Source organism: Lethenteron reissneri, chromosome 26 (genome assembly GCF_015708825.2).
Source record: "Lethenteron reissneri isolate LAM-NWPU_2019-01 chromosome 26, ASM1570882v1, whole genome shotgun sequence".
Lineage (NCBI taxonomy): Eukaryota > Metazoa > Chordata > Hyperoartia > Petromyzontiformes > Petromyzontidae > Lethenteron > Lethenteron reissneri.
Genome location: NC_083804.1, coordinates 1,875,043 through 1,888,369, shown reverse-complemented (window position 1 = coordinate 1,888,369; position 13,327 = coordinate 1,875,043). Strand labels below are relative to the sequence as shown.

The window sequence follows — 13,327 nt, the reverse complement described above, 5'->3', positions numbered from 1 at the left end:
TTTCTGTAGACGTCGTGATGCAGTCGGATTAAATCCAAATTATTATTACAACAGCAAAATACATCAAGTGTTGGGCAATACCCTTTATGTGGAGTAGCCTGGCTATTCTTGAGCAAAATGTCTTCCACTCAATAGAAGTGCTATTGTCCTACATGTTCGCCTATCGCCACCACCAGCCATGATCCGTGCACTGCTGGATGAAGTGCTTCCGCAAGCCACCAATGTCTCGAATAATTCCCACGATGCAACAACATTTTTTTTTCATTAAATTTCCTTTAAGTCTTTCTCCCCAATGATTTTTGTTTATCAATTGCTCTATTGGTGTCTGTTTAACGAGATGAAGAATCCGTCTGGCGCTCTCGCAGAGCATCGCTACCCCTCGTGTCAGCGTACGGCCCACGGTGCAATCCTTTTCTTGTATGATTGTGATCGCTTTCCCTTGGGAGTGGGGAGTGAGCCAGGGCAGTACCAAGCCTACGGAATCCGCGTGGCTCACCGAGTGGCAGCTTCACATACACAGAGCGATGCTGGAACACAAAAGGCCTTCCTAGGTCACAGAGGCCACTCTCCCGTGTTTTTTTTTTTTGGCACGTGTCATCCGACAATGTCCGTGCAGTGCTCCCGGAGCTCCATTGGTTTTCGGTTGCCGAACGAATACATTATGACGGTCGCACTCATTGCACACACAAAGTGGCTAGCCACAGGTGAACCACAACACCTTGCTGATCTCGTCAAGGAGCATAAACCATCACGCGCACTCCGGTCATCCTCGCAGCAGCGGCTTTTGGCTAAGCCATCGAACAAAGACGCTTACCGCATTGCGCCCTTTCAGACGCGCTTCTGCGGCCGTCTGGAACGCTCTTCCAATCTTAGGAAGCCACTGGAGCGATGCACTTTTGAAGACGAATTTCTTTAGAACTGCGTTTTTGTGTTTTGTTAGGTCTTTCCCTGCCACCTCTGATTACCACGTTTGGCTACATACGGTGCAAAAGAAGTTCAACGTACATACAGTGCGGACCTAGCAGGAGAGCTTGCGCCGCCTCGGCGCTGTCGAGAACGACGTCCCCGCGCCGCGCGACTCGTCGCCGCGCGCGTGCGGTGCGCCTCCCCGTAATGACTCGGGGCTGAAATCACGAGGTGTGATTACCGAATCTCGAAAACAATTTAGCTCGGGCTAAGCTTATCGGACTAAAGGAACGGCGGGATCATTCCGCGTGCCGCTAATGCGGGTCTCTGAGACGCCGTGCCGTGCCGTGCGCGAGCCGGGTTTGCCATTAAAGGCGCCGGCGTGGCGCTTGTAATCGAGTCCCTCCTTGCCTTCAGATAGAGGGTGACCTTTATTTTAACGTCAGGTGAGAGTCCAATGGGACCACGAGCCCCCTTCTTACACGGTGATAAAGAATCAGACGCGGTAGCAATTTTCAAATGAAATTGAAATTCGGTAAAAAAAAATCTAACTTGCTAAAGTTTGAAATGAGGTATAGCTTCATTGATATCACCAGATTAGTGGATCCAACAAACAATTGAAAGTGACTTTGATTATAAATTTTGTTTTGTCTTTCTTAACAATTTTATTCCAATTGTGCTATATCAGTGCCACGTCACGAGACAAACGCATTTCCTTTGAGCACTCTCGCGGAACAGAAATTAAACTGGAATCTTTGAAGGCGATATCACAAAAAGACTTCTGAGTGATCTCTTATCCACCACACGCGATGGGCGCCGCACTTTCCCACGTGTCCTGCTACAGAGATGCCCATCGCGTAGAAATCAAATGAAAATGCGCCTTTTTAATCCTCCAGAGTTTTTACATGTTTCTGTAGAATTAACTGAAAACCAAATTGAGTGTGTCTATGTCGAACTTCTCACGCACCGTACGCAGCCAACCGTGCTAGTCGGAGGTGCGCACGTAGCCAACATGTCACGATGCATCAGTTGGGACCTCTCGCGCGCGGGGTATAATGCAGCGCTTCCGCGCAACACACACCGGCCCACTGAAGGGCATATCACAGAACTACCACTGATTTCCCTTCAAGTGACTTCTCTCGCGCGCACACCGTCGGGGGCACATCACTGGGAGGGCACCCCGTGTGTGTGTAGCCCTGAGGATTGTTCCGTACGCGGGGAACAACACAGCGATGAGCACGAACCCTCGCGAGGCCTGCTCGCCGTGGGACTGATTGCCGTCGATTACCGGCGAGCGAATGTCGGCGTGTCCACCGCCGCCTTTGATTACGATCCGCACCAATTTTAAACAACAATAATAAATAACGTTCAAACCAATGCGGTCGAGTGTGCCCCCCCCCCCCCCGTGTGTTGGCATTTTGCACGAGAGCCCCGAGAGTTGTGGCAGTGGGGGGGGGGGGGGGCTTTTTGTTCGTATGCATCCCGCGTCAACGCAATTTATAAGGTTTAATTATTTCTCAGAGCCACGCAACGCCTCGGCTGTTATCTGGCGCACCGCAGCCACCAGCGCGCTCGCCCCCTTTGATGGCCCCCCCGCTCTCTCTAATTAAGCGTCAGCGCGAAGTGCCCGAGCTCGCCCCTTGCGCGTGCACGCGCGCGCGCCCCCGAGACTCGCCGCCGCAGACTCCGAGGCTCGCAAACTCTCCACGTCCCTCGCTCCGCTCTGGTGCCCGCGCGAGCGCCTCCTCCGCTTGGTCCGCGTGCGCCCCAGCTGTGAAGGGCTGCCACCGAGCTCGCCACGTGTCAGGGTCAAGAGGTCGTCCCGGCTCTTGGCCTTCCTTCGATGCTGTTACATCTCGCCATCACTTCCCCCCCTCGCCCCCCCCAGATCGTTCAAGAGTCGGCGTTGTTGACACGCACCACCGGCGTGACCTCCAAACACCGCTCTTACGGTCTAACCACCGCCACCACCACCGCCAGGGCTTAATTTCGCACGCGTTGCCAGGCTGGCTGAGAGTAGGAGCTCTCGGGATGAGTCACTACCACCAGAGTACGAGGCGCGCGCCGATGCGTGCTTCGATCCTTGCGTCTGCCACTATATTCAGGAGCGACCACGGAAGGACGCGTCAGGGGTGGCGCCTTGCTGCACGATTGTTCAATTGGAAAGCCGCTCGTGGGGGTTTTTATTATTATTAAACTTTGGTCGGAGTCTCCAGCTACAGAAATATGCCTCCTTCGTGAATGTCCGCGATGATGTACACGCCAGGCCGGTGCGAATGCCGAGCCTTGATGGGGGGCGGTATTCACGATTCTCTTGCGACTTGCGGTCACCAGCGAATTGTATCCCGACGGTAGGGTTACTGAGCGGAGCGTCGATTGGGTGTACGGCAGAACCGGCGTCTGGTGATTTTGGTCGACTGCAGCAGGAGGCCGCGACGCCAAACTGTCGGAGGAGGTCGAGAGGTCACAACCATCGCCGTGCCAGTGTTCCGTTGACGCCGGGAACCAGTTGCGCTGAGGGTGGTTAAAGCCAGGATATGTTCGCAGCGGCTACGGACGGTTCGGAATCCGGTTTATTCGGAAGGCAGTTTGGGGGGGGGATCGATGATGGGAGGAAGTCTGGACGTTGTTGCATTTATCGAAGTTTTCAGGCTTTGGCTCCCGGCTCTTTGAATTGGGCTTCGGTTTATGTCTCGTAGCAGTGGAGGTTGTAAATGACGACCGATGGCCATGACCTTGCGCGACGTCCGTGCGCCTGTGTGGTGGGTGTCGTACAGCCAGCCGCGTGGTGGGTGTCGTACAGCCAGCCGCGTGGTGGGTGTCGTACATCCAGCCGCGTGGTGGGTGTCGTACAGCCAGCCGCGTGGTGGGTGTCGTACAGCCAGCCGCGTGGTGGGTGTCGTACATCCAGCCGCATGGTGGGTGTCGTACAGCCAGCCGCGTGGTGGGTGTCGTACAGCCAGCCGCGTGGTGGGTGTCGTACAGCCAGCCGCGTGCTGTGCGCACGGCTGCGCCACGTGGCAGTCAGCCAGAGGGCAGTGCGGCACAAAACTCAATCCATTGTTGTACTCTACTTCTATCCCCCCACCTCCTACCGACCCGCGTCTACGCTCTCTCCGCCTTCACCAAGCGACACTGGCCAAGCGTGGGGACTTGGTCAACCCCCAAGACGACGACGCGCGGCTTGGGGAGGCCCTCATCCAGCAGTGGATTCATGAAAGCACCGTCAGTGTCAACGTGCAGGGGTGACGAGGGGCAAAACCCTGACGCGGTGTTTTTATTTTCGGTGGGAAAATGTGCACTTGTTGTGTGTTTGATGTCCTTGTAGAGCGAGCTATTTTTATATTCGTAACCCTGAACCTGTCTGTTGACTTAAAAGAAAAACATTTTGGGCCAACTCCAGCCAATGGGAAGCAATGAGCAGACGATGACCATCCAATGGAAAGAATCGATTCCCTCGGAGCTGCTTATGAATTGTCGCGTCGATTGCAAAGCTGCAACATAAAAAAACGACGCTCCATCCCGTGATTAAACCCCCATGCACGAACTACCCATGCACACCACCATGCTAGACCCCATGCTCAAACCCACAAAATCATGCCAGACCACACGCTTGTACTCTGTTTGTGTATGTTCAGTGTGTGTGTACGTATCATGTGTGTGTGTATATTTGGGGCTTATGTGTGTGCATGTCTGTATGTATGTTGCTGTGTGGGGAGTGGTGGTGCAGCGGTTAGCTACGAAACAGGCCACCCGAGTTCGATTCACGCTCACGGCCAACACCAGTGACGATTTTATGAACTGGTCCTGTGCGCCCCCCCTTGGTCGACACAGCCTCAAATGAGTACCTAGTGTGGTGTGTAAACATCGCCACTGGTGAGACAAAGGCGGTCGGGCGTGGTGCTGAGCACCCACCCCCTCGTCTGCCGTTCCGGCCTTCGTAGGTGCTCGCTGACAACACTTGCCCCTACAGTCTGTTAAGGCTCCACGGGGGATCTTTGTATTTGTGAGTGCAGGCACCGTGGTGACGTCACCGCCACTTCGTGGCGAATTGCCTGCGGTGGTTGTTGTTGTTGTGAGTGCAACCCTACAAACGCAATGGGTTTCAGCATGCGTCCGACCTTGGTTTTTCATCGGCGTCGCTTCTGAGCACAGAATCACGCTCACTCTCGATTCTCGTTCCATAACTTATTAAATGGGCAAGCACACGCCCAGGGTGACCTTATTTGGACGCGACACACCTTTTCATTATCATAATAAATGTGTCCACATCTCACGAATCAATTCCTTCGATTTACAGCGCCGATCGTTCACTGCCCCTTGCGATGCTCATCACTGGACGGTATTGGCAATTGGACAGTGGATGATGGATCAATAGGGAATTGTGTCGAGAATATAAGCTGGAACCTTGGTTATAATACCGCGACAATCCGAGGATATTTTATTGGTCGAACTGCTTCGCGTCTTTACTGCTTTGAAGTTTTTTTTTTACGAGAGACGCACCAACCGTGAGTGATCCTGTGCTTTCGTTCGCGCGGCCAGCGCAGTTTGCACACTTGAAGTTATTTCACTCTTTACCGAGCATTAGATTATTCTCCCTGCGTGGGAGGGAGGTTTCTTCTTCTCGCCATAAGAAGGACGTGCCGAGTTTCATTTTAATCGTATTTAGTGGCTGTCTGAGGAAATATCTGCAGCCCAGAGGACCGGACGGCTTTACCATATTCCATAAATTGCCTAAGCCGTTCGGTGCAGAACCGAATTCAATGGCATTATTTTTTGTGTGCAGACATTGGTGGCCGGCCTGAGACCATCAACTCACTGTGCTTTAGAACGTGGTTTAATCACGGGCACCTGCCTGGAATCGAACTCATGTCATCGGTGATATCAGCTCAGTGTCCTGACCTCTGAGCCACCCGGTCACCTTTAAGTTGACGATTTGTTGAACGGGCCTTGCGTTACCGAATATAATCCACCGAGCAAAATCAACCTCTAATTTGGTGCTCAAACAAATTCTGCTGGAAAACACTGGTGGATAATATGTCTTTATTTCAAATATAATACATTGTGTACTACGTGTGTCATACCCTCCAAATGAAGCGAAAAAACGAATTTAATACGACGCGCACCAACGTATTATTTATAAGTTGGGGTCCGGCTTCTTAACTTCCCCAGAAATGTCACTGCTGCTGCTGCTGCTAGTGGCGTGCCAACTCTACGGTGGCACCACCGCCACCGTCCAGTTCGGTCGCTACAACTACACCGAGTACCACGCCGGCAACCTCAGCCTGATCCTCACCGTGCCGCACGGAGGCTCCCTCAAGCCGAGCGCAATCCCAGACCGAGCAGCCGGATGCTGGGACCCCACGGCCTCTGTCTGCGTCTTCCAGCACACCTGCCCGCCCGGCCTGGCTGCCGATCCAAATCGATGCGACGTCTCGACATCGAAGGACCTCTACACACTGGAGGTGAAGTGTCTGTCCCGGGTTAAGAGTGATCTTCGAGGTGTGTGTGTATGTTGAACTTCTTTCGCGCCGTACGTAGCCAACCGTGCTAATCGGAGGTGCAACAGGTCTGCACAGTGCGATCTATAGAATTAAACGAGAGAGTGTCGTGGTGGCTGGGCGTCTCAGGGGTTGGAGTACTCAAAGATGGTACCAATCAAAACCTGGGTTTGACTCCATATTTAAACCACCTATTATTTAACCGAGTTCTCTGGTAAGTCTATGGTCTTTGATTTTCCAAGATGGTCCTGCCAAATTTATTGAGTGGCAAGCCAGAGTACCCAGAGAAAACTCATGAATCTGAAAGGGATGACATTCAAATCTCAGCGCAGATGGATTCAGTAACCCATTGCTGCACGCCATCCGCTAACCACCTCACAGCCCCTGCCCCTAACACCTGCTACTCCCAGGCAATCTCCCACCCAAGTACTAACCAGGCTCAAACCTGCTTAGCTTCTGATATCTCACGAGGACGACGTATCGTGGACGAGTGAGTGGAGATGCGAAATGCCCCTCGAATCTAACGGCACGTGCTTTGCTGCTCCAAGGTCGCCATGAAGCTCGGAGAGCATCTCAAGACCCTCACGGGATTCCACCCGCACGTCGTCATCAACAACCTGCACCGGATCAAGCTGGACGCCAACAGGGATCGCGACGAGGCGAGTTTCGGGAACTCGTTCGCTGAGCAGGCGTGGGACGACTTCATGAATTTCATCGAACGAGCCAAGGGCTCCATTGGCGTGGGTCTCATCGTGGACCTGCATGGGCAGGTGCACACCGAGGGCTGGGTGGAGGTGGGCTACACCATCTCGGGGAAGAGCCTGGACGCCTCCACCTTCGGGCCCGACGACTCGTCGATCCGCCACCTGGCCGGGAAGGTGCAAGCCAGCCACGACGTGAGCTTCGAGCTCCTGCTCCGAGGTGCCCAGAGCCTGGGGGGAACGATCGAGCGGGAGGGCGACGGGGCGTACTCCGCCGTGCCTTCGCCGTCTCACCCGGGTCCCAACGGCGGAGGATACTTCAGCGGCGGCTACATCACCCAGACGCACGGGTTGCGCTACGGCAGCACGGTCGACGCGCTGCAGGTGGAGATGCCCAAGGCGGTGCGGAGCAGCGAGGGCTGCGAGGCGTTCTGCCCCGTGCTGGCGAGGGCTATCGCCGAGTTCTGGCGTCGCCACTACTGCGCCGTGGGCTCCGTGCCCCTGCCGCACGGATGCCCGTGATGCCGCATACTTCGGGGTGCGCGTAGGCCCCGCAGGGTTTGTAGTAGGCACGGAGCGACCCATCGATTCGGATTCATTTCATTGTGGCTGTAAATCTTGGCCATCCCAGCTGGGGAGAGTAGTACAGCGTAAAATAACAGGTAGGGCGAGCTATTATAAAGGTGAGGTTATTGGTTCTAATGTATTACACTTGTTTCAATATATATCAGAATACTCCGATGGGCTTTAACGCTCTTTTCACATTTGTCCAGTAGACATCCGTGACCATGTCATATATGTTATCAGTGTTATGTATGACATGGCCAGGGCTTAATATTCGTATCTGTCGAGGTTGGTTACTCAATAAAATATGTTCATACTCAGCACCACCGCATCCTGCATACTTCTCGCTATGGCTGTGGCTACTGGTGATGTGCCAAATCCAGTCCAGCAGCAACCTGGCAAATATCGAGAAATTAAACTCTACATATATTGAAATGTTGTAATATGCATAGTACTAATAATGCTGTATCTATAGTAGAATGTGTATTAATAGTATCAATACAAGAGTGCAAATCCTTGTCTCCGACCCCGTAAGATAGCGTTCTTACTACTGTAATGCGGGCGTAAATGGGCGGGGCGGATATGACGATCCAAGAGGGAGGAGTCAGGGTGACGTGGGGGAGAAGTTATAGCGGGGAGACAGGAAGCTATCTGGGTCAGTCGGGGGAGTGAAGGGTGGTGAACACGTTGGGTGGTCGCCGTGCCTCAGCCTGGTGGCTGAGGGGCTCATGACGGCGCCAGCCAGCGGGGTGGAAGAGAGAGTGGAGGATTGAGGTTGGAGATGGCGAGATAGCCACAGAGGCCACGAAGGGCTGAGGTAGGAAGTGGCGAGATAGCCACAGAGGCCACGAAGGGCTGAGGTAGGAAGTGGCGAGATAGCCACAGAGGCCACGAAGGGCTGAGGTAGGAAATGGCGAGATAGCCATAGAGGCCACGAAGGGCTGACATGGGGAGGTGGCGAGATCGCCACGCACGGAGGAACAGGGAGCAGCGATGGAGCTGCTGGGGGAGCAGCCAGAGGGCTGTACCAAGAGCCTGCAGCGGAGCTGCAGGAGCGTGGAAGGCTACGGGAGTGAAGGCAGATGTGGGGCTGCCAGGGAGAGAGTCTCAGGAGGAGTGCTGTGTGGGAAGGAGAACGCGAACCCCAAATAAAGGACACGGAGTCAGCAAGAAGTGTCTGAGTCCTTTTATTACACTGGAGTCAGAAGTGAAACGGCATCTCAAAACAACTGAGAGAAAGACAAAAAAAAGAATATTCCTGCTACATCATCCGACGACGACGACCTTCCTCAGACGGTGGACCTGCCTGCGATGGAAGAGGAGATCCGTTCTGGAACGAGTACGGGTCCGGGTGAGCAAGGTGTCGCCGCGTCGGTGGACCTGTCTGTGCCGGAGGACGCCAACTTACGATGGAGACAGATGGCGGCGCAGATGGGGACCTTGAAAATCGTGCTGGCGCAACTGTGTGAGTTCACCACGCCGAGGACGACGTCGGGGAGGCCCGGTGGTGATCCGCAGGCCTCTGCCTTTCCTGCGCTGCCAGCGCCATTGCCACGTGGCACGAAGACGCCATCTTGGGCGTGGCAGGGGAGAAACGGCGGGAAGCCGCCATCTTGTCTTCACCGCGGCGGGAGGACGCCGCCATCTTCAACATCACGGCGGAGAGGCAGCCTTGCGCTGCCATCTGGAGGTGCCGCGGGGTGAGCAGCCTGCTGTGAGCTGCTGTTTTTCGAGGGGGTGCTGCGAGGAGAAGACGCCGATGCTGCAGCTGCTGGAGCGGGAGCTTCCCGTCCTGGCTCGTGTGCGTGACAACGGAGCCGTCAAGTCGCCGAACGAGTTCTGCGAGGCGTCTCAAGTTGCCACCCTGCCGTCCTCTTCTTGCTGCAGCCCCGGGCGAGTCATAACGATACGCACCCGGCCTTAACACACACCTCACTCATCTTTCGAGGGCCGGGGGGCTATTTTGGTTTTCTCTTATGACTCGATTGTGCGGAGCGCGGTTCGGACTGTGTGTATGTGTGTGTAATAACGATGAACGCGCTATCTGCTTGTTGCTTGGTGTCAATATAAGTGTGTGCGTGTGTTGAGAATGGACGGAGAGTCGGCTGTATTTGCTGAGTGTCAAATTGTGTGTGTGCGCTGCTGCGTGGAGTTGTTATCTTGATGGTGAAGTTAATTATTAACTTGGGAGCGTCGGGTATCTTGCGCTGTATTATTTGTGGGTTACCTTGTGTGATGGGCTTAATTGGAAAAAAATATATATATTTTTTTGGTGTATTGTGCTGCGAGGTGCTGTGTGCGATGCGATTGTTGCAAGAGAGAGAATAATTGTGTTGTTGCTGCAAAGTTACGACAGGATTAATGGTGTGTTGGTTGCCTGCAGATCTGCTTGCTATTGTGCTTAAATGTGCGCGTGTGATCGCGATATGCTGATTGCATGTGCTGTTATACCGTTCTGTATGGTTATGGGGTGCGATGCAGTGGTTGATTATTGGAATTGGGATTGTTATTATATTGTGCGTACCTGTTGGAAATTGGTAACAAATTCGAGGGGGACCCAAATAATTGGTTGTATGGTTGTTGTGCACACGAGATTGCGTGTATATTATAGAGGGGGACCCTAAAATTCGGTTGTATTGGTGTTGTGCACACGAGATTGCGTGTATATTATAGAGGGGGACCCTAAAATTCGGTTGTATTGGTGTTGTGCACACGAGATTTCGTGTATATTATGGGTAATTGCGCTTTTTGAGAGAGAGAGCGCGCTTTGAGGGTGCGTGATGACGCCGTTGTGGGTGTCTCAAAGGTTAATGCTAATGGGACCGTAAATTGGCGCCAAGTGGCGTCGCGTATTCGGTTGATCGCATGCAACCACGAGTTGCTTGGCGAGTTGGGTTGTGTAACCAATGTGGTTGGTAAAATATTGGTAAAAAATTCCACGATATGACAGCTGTGCGCAGCAAGCTGGGGCTGTGCGTCTATCGTTGGTGGGGTTGTTATAACGTGACGGGGGATGCGTCTTGTGACCCCCAGCTAAGGGAAGCTGGGGTGCACGAATGGAGAAAACTGGCCACGTGTTCGCACGTTGGGCCGCCATTTTGCGCGCACGCGGGGTATGGCGACGATGCGCTTTGCGGAAAGGGCCGCCATTTTGAGTGCGCGCGAGAGATTGCGCGAACGCGCTGGGCGAAGGGGGACGCCATTTTGAGCGCGCGGGAAAAACCGGGGTGGGGCAAATATTCCATCTGTTATGCCTGCCATTGTTGATTGGGTGATGCACGAGTTGTGGTCACATCGGCCTATGGCTGATGGCTGACCTGACAGCCCGGAGGCGAAACCTCCGTGGTATGTCTTAAACTAATGGGCCATGTGCTCATATGGCTCGGGGAGTCATGGTTCAGTTGTGCGGTGGCAGACTGAACCTGGTGTGCCGGGGGCTCACGGGATCTGGGTTAGGGTGTTATTGTCTCTATAAGAGAACATTGCCCCGTGGGGGGAGTACAGGGGGTCTGGCATTGCTGGGGGATGAACCTTCCCTGGGCTATAAAGCATCGGACTATACGAGGCTGGTGTGTGTCCATCTCTGATGGGATAGTAAGGGAGGAGCATGGCCGAGTTGCTGCTCATCCCCGAAATTGCACTAGCTGAGAGTATGGTCAGTGGATGTTGCTGGGGGTTGACGACCACGGTGGGGGTTAGGGCGAGTTAAACGTTACCGCTGGGGAGCGTGGCTCTCTCCATGCGAGGGTGTGCGATTAGGCGTTTTGTTGGGTTGCTGAGAGTGACCGTGGGTACATGCTGTGTACGTGCGATGTCTGTGCTGGTCCTCAAGGGAGGACTGCTGGTGGGCAAGAGCAGGAAATTTTGTTGTTATTGTTGTTACGTGTAAATAATATTGTTGTTAAAATGTAAATACTGGGGCATCGATCGCGGTTAATTTGGGTAATTATTGGGGTTTTTTTTTTAAGCGGGCCGGATTTACATCATCTCCACTACCCTGAGGCCGGGTGGCTGTCGTGTACGACATGCGGATGTGCGTTGTTGTGCTGTGCCTCAGGGGATTGGATTCTCCTTCTCGTCACAGATTCTTCAGCTCCCGTCGCACTGGGTGTTACCTGGTGTGCTAGCTGGATGAGGACTTGAAGGAGCAATTGAGCGCCGTTCGTCATTCCTGCTCTACCACTTTCTCTTTGACGTTGGACTTGAGCCGAGCGGATGGAACTGCAACATGGACACGCACTAAAACATCACATTTCTGGGTTGTGCGCGTTGGCCGTTCTTGCGTGTCAGTTGCCGTTGTTGTTCATTCTGCCATTCTTATTCTTGTTGTTGTTGCGCGGAGGACAGGCCGGTGTTCTGTTCCAGTTCCTGATACCTCCCCTTTCGTTGCTTGTGTTGTTGTTGTTATAATCTCCGTTGTGTCTGGGGGACTCCTGATTGTGATGCCTTCGCCCGCATTATTTTGTTCTGTTTCAGCCGAGGACGGCTGGAATTTTCTCTACGGGGGAGGGTAGTGTAATGCGGGCGTAAATGGGCGGGGCGGATATGACGATCCAAGAGGGAGGAGTCAGGGTGACGTGGGGGAGAAGTTATAGCGGGGAGACAGGAAGCTATCTGGGTCAGTCGGGGTAGTGAAGGGTGGTGAACACGTTGGGTGGTCGCCGTGCCTCAGCCTGGTGGCTGAGGGGCTCATGACGGCGCCAGCCAGCGGGGTGGAAGAGAGAGTGGAGGATTGAGGTTGGAGATGGCGAGATAGCCACAGAGGCCACGAAGGGCTGAGGTAGGAAGTGGCGAGATAGCCACAGAGGCCACGAAGGGCTGAGGTAGGAAGTGGCGAGATAGCCACAGAGGCCACGAAGGGCTGAGGTAGGAAGTGGTGAGATAGCCACAGAGGCCACGAAGGGCTGAGGTAGGAAATGGCGAGATAGCTATAGAGGCCACGAAGGGCTGACATGGGGAGGTGGCGAGATCGCCACGCACGGAGGAACAGGGAGCAGCGATGGAGCTGCTGGGGGAGCAGCCAGAGGGCTGTACCAAGAGCCTGCAGCGGAGCTGCAGGAGCGTGGAAGGCTACGGGAGTGAAGGCAGATGTGGGGCTGCCAGGGAGAGAGTCTCAGGAGGAGTGCCGTGTGGGAAGGAGAACGCGAACCCCAAATAAAGGACACGGAGTCAGCAAGAAGTGTCTGAGTCCTTTTATTACACTACTAAACCTATTGAACGAGTTGCCTACCTGCGATTGTGGCAACTTCACTGAGCAAACACTCGATAGTTGAAAGTAACCTTGTAGAGGCTCGCTGACATTGTGGTGTGTCGAAACAAACCCATGTAATAATAAAGACATTAAATTCAATGGATCTACTTAAATTCATTTCTCTATGATGACATGCATGACGTCATGAACAGGACATCACAGCCAATGTTGATGAGGCTATCGCATTGCATCGTCTCTTCCTTCTCAAAGGTTCTACAACTTCTCCGCAGTCAATACCTGATCCACCCCGGTATACTCACGGTATCCTGCCACGTGGCTTTATTTATCATGCGTAACAGGCAAAGAAAGTAATAATTTCAACTTATCAAGCGCTGCAGAGTATTCACTCACGCTCGTTTAGAGACAATGCCTCGGGATGCACGAGGAACGACAATGTAGCTGTG

General features: G+C 53.6%; 1 protein-coding gene across 2 annotated transcripts; it reads left to right on the top strand.

Annotated features, from left to right (window-relative positions):
- Positions 1-5,177: 5,177 nt before the first annotated feature.
- LOC133347384 (uncharacterized) lies at positions 5,178-8,227 on the top strand. 2 transcript variants are annotated; one of them, XM_061559625.1, is made up of 3 exons: positions 5,178-5,414; positions 6,079-6,371; positions 6,956-8,227. In XM_061559625.1, the coding sequence occupies exons 2-3, from the start codon at positions 6,081-6,083 to the stop codon at positions 7,628-7,630; spliced, it is 966 nt and encodes a 321-aa protein (XP_061415609.1). In that variant the 5' UTR covers positions 5,178-5,414; positions 6,079-6,080; the 3' UTR covers positions 7,631-8,227. The 2 variants fall into 2 exon arrangements, with proteins under 2 accessions (XP_061415609.1, XP_061415610.1); XM_061559626.1 differs by having other exon boundaries at positions 5,220-5,248.
- The last annotated feature ends 5,100 nt before the right edge of the window (positions 8,228-13,327 follow it).